Consider the following 9,978-nt stretch of genomic DNA (forward strand, 5'->3'; position numbering starts at 1 on the left):
CTTTTTACTTGTCTTTTCTTTCTTTTTCTTAATAATAATTGATGTGAGAAATGTGTGTCACCTGGAGGGATCTTGTTTACAGACCATGGACACCAGCCTTGCCTGAGTAGAGCAAAAGAGGGATTTGTTGAAGGGCATCAGTCAGGTGTGGGAATCCCTAGGAAGACTATACAGGCTTGAAACTGGTCTCCACCAAGGGAATGCTGGGCCCTCAACTCAGTTGCCACCAGTAATCCTTCCCAGTTCTGGTGACTGCGTCACTACCACAAAAGCCTAGGCCTGATTGGCCGAATCCAGGTCTCTTTTGCTGGGTTTTACCTCAAGTTGAAGGTGAGGCATGAGGGCCCTGGAAACCTAGAATGTGGGGGCTGAGGACCTGGAGAGGCAGCTGAGCTTGTATGCTAGAGAGGCTGGGGTGGGGGTGCCTTGGGGTTGGGAGTGGGAGGAAGGTGCTGGTGTGGAACGAAACAGAGGACACATACTCCCCTCCTTTTGCGCATCAGCCCTGTGTACACAGAATCAATGTTAAGTTCTCAAATATACATGTGAGAATGTGCTTTAGTATTTGCAGCTGCAAACGCCAGGGCTGAAAACATAGTTCATGCAAATGTTTGGTGTATTTTTGGAAGCTGGGCACACTAAAAGGCATGTGTATGTGTATTTAAAGCCAACTGACCCCAAAGTGAGAAATCTCTGCTTCTGGGCTTGTTTTCTGATGCGTATTGTCACTAAGTGCAACTGGTTGGGAATTTTAAATGGTCGTATTCATAACAAAGCATTAGTTATAACAGTCGGGCTATTGAGCATAGAACAATGCTAACATTGTGCCTTTTTATAAAAAACATATGGGGCTCCTGCTGAGGCAGTTGTGGGTTCTAACATTATGCTTTGCTTCTCTCCTTTGAACACTGTGGGCGGGGCCTCCGCTCCAAAGTCCTCTGCCTAGCAGGGCAGCTCGCTTTGAAATAGTCTGGATGGAATCTACTTATTTCTGCCTCTTGGCCCGTAGAGTCCCCACTGCATTCTCCCATTGTGATACTCTTAGAAAAACACTTAACAGTCATCAGGCCAACGGAAATTGTGTACTTCAGACAAAGCACTTCCAGCCCAGGATGGGCTTGAGGAGCAGTGCCTGTCATTGTTCCGTTTAACTGCACTTTGGTTCTGTCTGGGTTTTTCCACGGAGAGTTATGAGGCTCCTGTGCTTGTCTTTACCAGATGGAGAGTACGGCCACACCTCCTGCACCCATCTTTCCGTTTTGCCTCTGTCTTCTTTCTCCCTTTTATGCCCCTTCCACACCGTTATTCCCTCAAGGTGCAAGAAGGTGCACTATACATGTTCAGCACTGGCACCACAGGCTAAGACTTTTAGCGGTGCTGTGTGAGCGGGCGCCAGAAGGCCGGTGAATTCGACCTGCCGGGGCGCTGCCAGCAGAGGGCACTGTTCTCCTTGTGATGAAGGCTACCTGTATTTCATAACGCCTTGTCTGCAGCTAGCAGGACTTCTGGGCTAACCACAGGGGCTTTGCCTTCCCTGCTGAGCAGTGCTCGTTAGGCCTGACGGCTGGACCTGAGCCTTTTTGCTTCTGTCGGAAAGGAATTCTGGCCAGCCACTGGGGCCTTCATTGGAAAGTTGTTGGTTAATGAGAAGTGGGGAGCAGGGAAGCCGGGGGTGTTGATATCGAGTTATCAGTATCAAAAAGAGCCTTACTTAGTCCCCCGGGGTGGAAAAGAGGGTTTCATGGGTCTCTTTTGGGGGTTCTGCCTGTGTCTTTTTTTTTTTTAACGTTTAGTTATTTTTGAGACAGAGAGAGACAGAGCATGAACAGGGGGGACAGAGAGAGAGAGGGAGACACAGAATCGGAAGCAGGCTCCAGGCTCTGAGCCATCAGCCCAGAGCCTGACGCGGGGCTCGAACTCACGGACCGGGAGATCGTGAGACCTGAACTGAAGTCGGACGCTTAACCGACTGAGCCACCCAGGCGCCCCTGCCTCTGTGTCTTTAAGCCGTCAGCACACACACCTGCTCGCCCCCAGCCCCGCTGCCTGCGGCGGTGTCCCTGGTTTTTTGCAGAGGGGCAGGCTTCGGCTGGCGTTGTTGCTAGGCAACAGCAGTCCCGCGGCCGCCTCCCCAGCTCCCCCAGCCCCGCCCCCGCTGCGCCTCCTAATGTGGATTTAATTAGTGTACTTTTTACCTTCAGACTGTGAATTGGAAACGGAATAGGGAAGCAGCGTTCCGCGGCGCCCCAAACCGGCGCGCAATCTGTCTGGAACAGACTGCTCTGCATACGGCGTACCTCCGGGAGCGGCTGCTGTAAACCTCAGGGATCCTCTCGGGAGCAAATCACCTTGCTATTCATGCACATGTAAATCAGAAGCTTGTGAGGGATTTAGGTCAAAGGTGGTTGAGAATTGCAGAGAGAAGAGACGGAAGGGGGATGTGGGGGCAGAGGGAGGAGGGGCAGGAGCCAGCAATTGCTGTAAAGCAATCCTCTCAACGCCCCCCACCCCGGTAGTGTTACCATCTCAGGCTGGCTACAGTTTAGACCATCACGGTAGGGGGTTTACCTCTTGTTGCAACTTAAATCAGCACCAACTGCCCTCTAGGAAGACTCCCCCCCCCCCCCCCCCCCCCCCCCCCGCCGCCAGGAGATATCTGGACAAATTCCAACCCTTCCTCCCACACCCACCTGCCCGACTTGTTTCTCCATCTCTTCCTTTTTTCCTCTTCCCTGTAGTAACACCTGAGGCCACCTCTGCTTCACAGGCTCAAGTCCAGAGATGTGGTAGTTCTGGAAGGGTAAGGCCAGGACAGAGGTTCAAGGCAAAAAGCTATCTGGAGAACCATAAAGAGTCTATTTATGAAACCGTTTTAAAAGGTCAAATAATTTCTTCCAGGAAAAGGTGAAAAAAAAAGGGGAGGGGGCGGAGAATATGGGTCCTGGGTGGTCCCAGCTTTATAATTGTGTTGAGAAGTGCTTTCAGTCCAGCTGGCTGAATGACATCTGGTTAGGTCTGGAAGGCGGGGTTAGGGATGCTAGAGGAATGTGTATTAAGAAAGACATTGTGGTATCTATTTTTAACTAAAGTGATATCATACAGAACATGAGATTAACTCCTTTTGGTGGGAATATTTTTCCCACCAGCTGCCATTGTTACTTATGTATACAGATACTAACATGGTAAAAGAGTGCTGATCATGTAAAGCAAAGCCACAAATCAGAGCTATTTGGTTTTGGAATGCAGCCAGATACCCCTATGGGACCAACTGGGCACCCCTGGTGATATTTCAGGATGGTGTTGCAGTTCCCAAGGAGCTATACCTACTTCTTTCCTATGCCCCACCCTCCTCACAGCCTGTAGGATAGGTACAGCCAGTCTTATGTCCCATGAAGGAGGGAGACAGAGTTTGGAGAATTAGGTGATTTGCCTAAGGTCACTAGATGAGTAAGGGCTGAGATAAGACCACCTCGCTTTTCTGCAGCAGGACACTGTGATGGAAAAGAGCACCAGAAGGCCATCCCTTTCTGACAGTCACTAGCTGTGAAGCCTGGACAAGATACTTACAATTTGTTGTGGTGTCAGTTTCCTTGCTTTAAAATCAAGATACTAACAGAACATACTTTATAAGGTTGAGGTTAATACTTGTGCAGTGGTTAGAAGCATGCTGGTGCTTAATAAATGCAGGCCATATGTATATCACCACATATACCCTGGTCTTCATTAGATAAGTGAGACACGTTCAAGAACAACCCCCAGCCTCCCTGAAAGGAAGTGTAAACCTTTATTTAAAAGCTTGCTCTGGGTGACTCATACACATCTATATCAATGATCAACTTCTCCTGCATTAAAAAGAGTGATTCTTTTCCCTGTGATGATTCTAGCCAGCTAAATTGTCTTAACTTATAAGCAACATTTATTTATTTATTTATTTATTTATTTATTTATTTATTTAATGTCATTTGTTGGCAATACCCCTCACAGGTATACCTCCTACTAGGCAATATATGTTACTTGAAAACTTTCCATATGCATATCAAAGTGTAATTTCCTACTGATTTACTCTATAGTTTTAGAAAGTCTTGACCTGTAAGGAAAACACACTGGTTTTTAACCTGTTTTAGGCTTATTGATCCTGAACTCCTGCCAAATGTTTTACTTTACTTGGAAGGCTTGCAGCATGCCCTTCTGAAACCCAAAGATTCTTCTGGCAGCTTAAGTAACCCTCCTCTGATTTGAGTGTGCAATAAACATTAGTTCCTATTATTACTACTTTGCTGGTTTAGATTTTGTCTTTCTCCAGGCAGGTCATACCTGTGTTTGTGACCTTTGTTATACTTTTTCAGTCAAGCCTCTCTTTTACCATAGAAAATCTCTAATATTTTATTCCATCTTCTACACCTTCAGCAACTGAGATTGCTATAATTATTGCCTCCCACATTTTTTCTGCAGAGGCAGATTTAATTTGCATTTTTAAATAATTTATGCAGTTTAGCTAGAGTTCCAAGCAAGGAAGGTAGAAAGGGTCAGATTAGAGCCTACATTCATCTATTTTTTTTTTTTTTTTTTTTTTTTTTGGTAACTGTGTATGGCTGATGCCTTTATTTTGCAGATCAATTCAAACTCTTTCAATAATAGAATGCCAGGAAGAGAATGAAGAGAAACTGAAGAAATTTAGATTAGAAGACAGAAAAATACAGTAGCAAGAGCTGTAGAATGTTGAAGGGGAGTGCATTATCACACAAGCAGGAACAAAATGAGAGACTTGTTTATTTCATTGCTTAAATCAAAACATTCCATTAAGGATTGCCTTAAATAATGTCAGATGCCTCACTGATATATATGGAAGGGGGGAGCCGCACTCTCCTCTGCCACAAGAACTATTTGATAGAATGACATGCAGACACAATTCGCAAAAGCAGAGCATTACCACAATAAGATATACAAAAAGGCTGGTTGAGCAAATAGATTCCCCATCTTTCAAAGACAAAAAGAGCCACTATAGTTACAATGTGTTGAGCCTGGGACCTCTTGGTGATATCTACAAACCTTCCCAATTATAGATGTGAGCAAATATCTGGGGAAGTTAGGCCATTCCTCTAAGTTCACTGAGCAAAGAAATTCTGCATTTGCTATTTTGGAATAAGTTGTTTGCTTTCAGATGGCTTCAGATGATTATTTATCTTTGACAGAGAGAGAGAGAGAGACAGAGCATGAGTAGGAGAGGGGCAGAGAGAGAGGGAGACACAGAATCCCAAGCAGGCTCCAGGCTCTGGGCTGTCAGCACAGAGTCAGACGCGGGGCTCCACCCGGGCTGAAGTCAGACGCTCAACCTACTGAGCCACTCAGGCGCCCGCTTTCAGATGGCTTTTAAAGATGGATATAACATACTTTTTGTTTTTATAGAATTTTCACATAAATTAGTAGCTCTTTAAGTGTACCCACTATTATTTAACCACTTATTTTTCTGGTGTAATGCTATGACATTTTTTTCTTTGAATATTTACGTACTGCATCGAAAGGCTCAGCCAGATTTGAAAAACCAGATTCAGGAACATGGCACAATGGTGCATTCACAAATAAATCACACTTAAAAAATTAAATATTCATGCCAAATCAAAAAAATCACCCACCAGTGCCAAAGACATTTTGTATTTCATCATAAAGACAACCACAAATTAAAAGTATTTGCCAAAATGCCTCTTTCTCTCAGTTAAATCATTCTTTCTCCCAAGATGCACTTGCTTCCTAATATTTAGCATTCACAACACAACTGAAATTAATTACATTCACAATGGTCACATTCTGTCTCCAAGACTCTCTAGAATCTTGAACGCCTAAAATGAGGTAGGTAAAGGTTTAAGGGTTTTGTTGGTTGGGACTAATTTCCTTTAGATCTTGATCATCTGTTTTTTAAATAGAACTCCAAAATATTTAGCAAAAGATTGAAAATGAGCATTTTGCCTAAAAATGGAAAAATATAATTTCAAAAGGCTATTATGAAAATTGTTTTACCTCATTTCAATTTAAAAATAGGATAAAAGCATCAGATTACAAAACCACTCTGTATCTTAAAGCTCACAAACTATCCAACACCACACAACATTTAGAAACCCTTGCTCTAGTTCTGGCTTGGGAGTGTGTAGATGCAGAGGTCCGGGTAACTCATGCAGGGGCCCTTAACTTCTGATCCTAAAATTCAAGTCTCCCAAGTTCAAGCCTGATTTCTGGAATTTGTTATAGGTGGCGCTCTCTCAGATCTTGATTCCCATCTTCGCAGACAGACCAAGCTTCACGCAGAAGCTAGAGGCGTAGGCCCACCTGGGTAAAACAGGCTGCAGTGGAGAAAGCTGGAAAGGATGTAGCCACAGGTGTTGAGCCACGGTTCTGGGCAGGCTTGGACTGAGGGGCAGGCTGGGTTACATCAACCAAGCTGAGCCTCAGGGACCGTCAGGTTGTGGGAGGCAGGCTGGGCACTAGCCCAGCGAAGGGCCCCGGAGTAGGTCGACGAGAGATTTCTGAAAAAGCCGGTAGGCCACTGCGGGTCTTAGTCTTTTTACGTGGAGCCATGGGCGAGGCACCCAAGAACTTGCTCAAGGAGCCTGACTTCCTCAAGCCCCGAGCCAGGTCTTGGAGCATCAGGTCGTCGGCCAGGACACCCAGAAACGCGCTGGTGGTGGAACTGAGGATGGTGGCAGCCACTTGCACCGGGCGCCGGGTCGCAAGCGTGCCACCACTAGCTCCGGTAGCATCGAGCTCGCTAGAGCTTCGAAGGCTTGGGTCGCCGAGCAGGCGGCGGAGCGCGTAGGAGGAGCCGGGCGGCAGGTATTGGTAGGCGCGCCGCCCGCTATGGTCACGCACATGCACCTGCGCACCCAGGCGCACCACCAGCAGCACAGCGGCATCCTCGTGGCCGTGCAGAGCGGCCAGGTGCAGTGGCGTGTAGCCGCCGTGTGAGCGCGCGTTCACGTCGACAGGCGCGCCCCCGCGCCGCGCGACCTCCACCAGCTGCAGCGCCATCTCCCGGTCTCCGCTCTTGGCGGCCCAATGCAAGGCCGTGAAACCAGATATGAAGTCGCGCTTGGCCGCCAGGCCGCGGTCGCGCAGCAGCAGCCCGTGCAGCTGGTGGGTCCAGCAGCCCGCGGCCGCCCGCACTAGCCACTCGTGCTCGGTCGGCTCCAGAGGCACTGCGGACGGCGGCGGCGCGGCGGGCACTTCCTCGGTGTCTGGGCTCAGCAGGCGCGGGCCGGCGCGCGACAGGCGCCTCAGGTGTGGGGAGCGGCCCGGGCCCAGGCTGAGGCCCAGGCCAGACTCTTCCACCGAGAGCCGCCGCAGCAGCAGTGGGGAGCTCCGGGGGCTCGGTTCTTCCGACAGCTGCCGGCGCAGGCCCTGCTCCTCGGCCCGGATCCGGAGCGCGGAGGGGGCCGGAACGCAGCGCACCGGCAGCATGCAGGGTTTTGGCGGCGGCGCGTGCTGAGGGAGTGGTAAAGCTTCTTTCGTGGCTCCATGCCCAGGTTCCTGGTCCGGCGACTCTGCTTGGGACAAGACCTCCTCCGACGGTGACCTAGACGGCGGGGCCACGTCTGCAGAGAGTCCCTCAGAGGGCAGGGCTAGCTCAAAGGCTGGAATCTGGGAGTCGGAGGGTCCCCCTGACTGCTGGGTCAGACCTAACAACAGCTCCCCGTTCGGCTGAGTGGGCTCAGAGGCCGGAGCCCCGGGGATGTCCTGTGGCTCTAATGGCTGGGCCGGGTCCTCAAGTGGTTCCACCAACTGCTGCTCTGCAGGCAGGGATGGAACCCCCGAGCTGGGGGTTTCCCCCTGTGAGACGGAAGTGATGTTCGACGGAGAGTCTGGTACCGCGGGGGTGCCGGGGACGCACGAGGCCAGGGGCTCTGGTCCCTCCCGGGGTCTAGGTTTCTTCCTCAGCACCACGAACTTGACGCCGTCAAACTCCCTCACCACAGCCACGTCGTTGACAAATTGCTTGAAGCGGTCCCTGCGGGCGGCACGGCCGCGCGGGTCGCCGGCATCCAGGAGCGGCTTAAAGCGGCTCACCAGATCCGAGTTGCGCACCTTGCCGCCGTGTTCCTGCAGGAAGCCCAGCACGGCCGCCTGGCTCACTCCGGCGGCCGCGGCGGCGGCCGCGGCGGCTAGCGCCATGGTCAGTCCCGTCCCGCGGGAGAGCGGAGGTCACCCCCTGCCACCCGCCCTCGGTTCCCGGCTGCCGGGGCAGGTGGACGTCGCCGCGCCCGCTGGGACCAGCCGGAGCAGAGGTTCCGGGAGTCACGTCCTCCTCCGCCACGCTCACCTGTTTTCACTGAGGCGGGACGGGCGTGACCATGAAGCTGGACCCCGGTCACGCCCGCGCCGCGGGGCCCGGGTGTCTCCTGGAGAAAGGTGCGGGGGGCCGCGGCGCGCGCCCACCGCCTCCGCCGCGCCAGGCCCCCAGTCTTCGGGGTAGGTTTCTGCCTTTGTATTCTGTCCAATGGGCGCCAGGCTCCATCGCCCGTGCTCGGTGCTCGCCTTACAGGTGACGGTTGCCACCAGGGCCGCGGAGGGAGTGGGGGAGCGGAAATTATCCACTGCACCCCTCCCAAGCCGGGAATTAAAGGCGCAGTGCCATGGTTCAGCTGGCTCCCGGTTGCTAGGTGGGCGTGTTTCCCAGGGATGCCGTGGTCGACTGGAGAGGGAAGGATTTTTATTTCTATAAGGAATAGTTAACCACCACAAAATATCAGGAGATTACTTAAAAGCAATATTTTATTTAAAGACCATCGGTATCTTTCCAATTGTCGATTCCTCTGCGTTTCACAGAGGAAAACGGCTTCTTACAATCTGCAGCAAAGACAATTCACTGTGCATGGCCATGTATGTTACCCGAGGTTCAGAAGAGACGTTTTAATTTTTTTTTTTTTTTAGTGTTTATTTATTTTTCAGACAGAGAGAGACAGAGTGCGAGCAGGGGAGGGGCAGAGAGAGAGGGAGGCACAGAATCTGAAGCAGCTCCAGGCTCTGAGCTGTCAGCACAGAGCCCGACCCAGGGCTCTAACTCACGAACCGCGACATCATGACCTGAGCAGAAGTCGGAAGCTTAACCAACTGAGCCACCCAGGCGCCCCTAGAAGAGACGTTTTAAAAAGCAGTAGTTTCATGATAAAATAGTACATTTTCACATGGAATTTTGAGAATAAAACCACAAAAGACACAATGAAGAAGAAACATCACTTGAAATCACCATTAACGTTTTGAAATAATTGTTCTTCTCCACCATACACATGAGTATGCTGTGCTTTAAAACAAGGAAACAAAATTGTAATTGTGCTGTATTTAAAATTTTTCTTTAATACGTAAATATATATTGAGCACCTAGTTTGTGCCAGTATCTTTTCAGGCTGTAATACACCAGTTAGCAAGACAGATAAAACCCCCTAACCTAGTAGAGCTCATGGGTTGGGGGAGGGGGGGACAGAAGTAATATGGTGCATTCGAAAATTGTATAATATGCTAGATGAATACTATGGAGAAAATAAAGCAGAGTAAAACAGAGGAGGGGCAGACTGCCATTTTGCACCCTGTGTTCAGGGTAGGACTCTTTTGAAGGTCCCATTATACAAAGACTTGAAGAGATCAGGTAGTTATGTAGCTAGGTAGAAGAAGCTTTTCAGCTGAGTAAGCCACCAGGGCAAAAAAAATAGGATCAGCTTAATTTACAAACACCATACTACAAGTAGATACCCAGAGGTGCCACTCAGTAGTTAGCGAGAATAAGACAGGAGTCAAAATGCCACACTTGAAGCATAGCTCTCTACCTTGGAACTTGCTTGACCTCTCTGCACCTCAGTTTTCTTATCTGTAAAGTGGGGATGATAATAATGCTTACCTCATCACGTTGTTGTGAGGATTAAGTGAGAAAATAAACACAAAATACTTAAAACAATACTTGGCCCACAGTGAACATTCAAATTGTTATTAGTTGTA

At 49.6% G+C, this 9,978-nt stretch overlaps 1 protein-coding gene across 1 annotated transcript; it reads right to left on the bottom strand.

The window, feature by feature from the left end:
- Positions 1-5,191: 5,191 nt before the first annotated feature.
- Positions 5,192-8,832, bottom strand: SOWAHA (sosondowah ankyrin repeat domain family member A). Its single transcript, XM_060636168.2, has one exon. The coding sequence runs from the start codon at positions 8,158-8,160 to the stop codon at positions 6,451-6,453; it is 1,710 nt and encodes a 569-aa protein (XP_060492151.2). The 5' UTR covers positions 8,161-8,832; the 3' UTR covers positions 5,192-6,450.
- Positions 8,833-9,978: the final 1,146 nt, after the last annotated feature.

This window comes from Panthera onca, chromosome A1 (assembly GCF_046562875.1).
Source record: "Panthera onca isolate mPanOnc1 chromosome A1, mPanOnc1 haplotype 2, whole genome shotgun sequence".
Lineage (NCBI taxonomy): Eukaryota > Metazoa > Chordata > Mammalia > Carnivora > Felidae > Panthera > Panthera onca.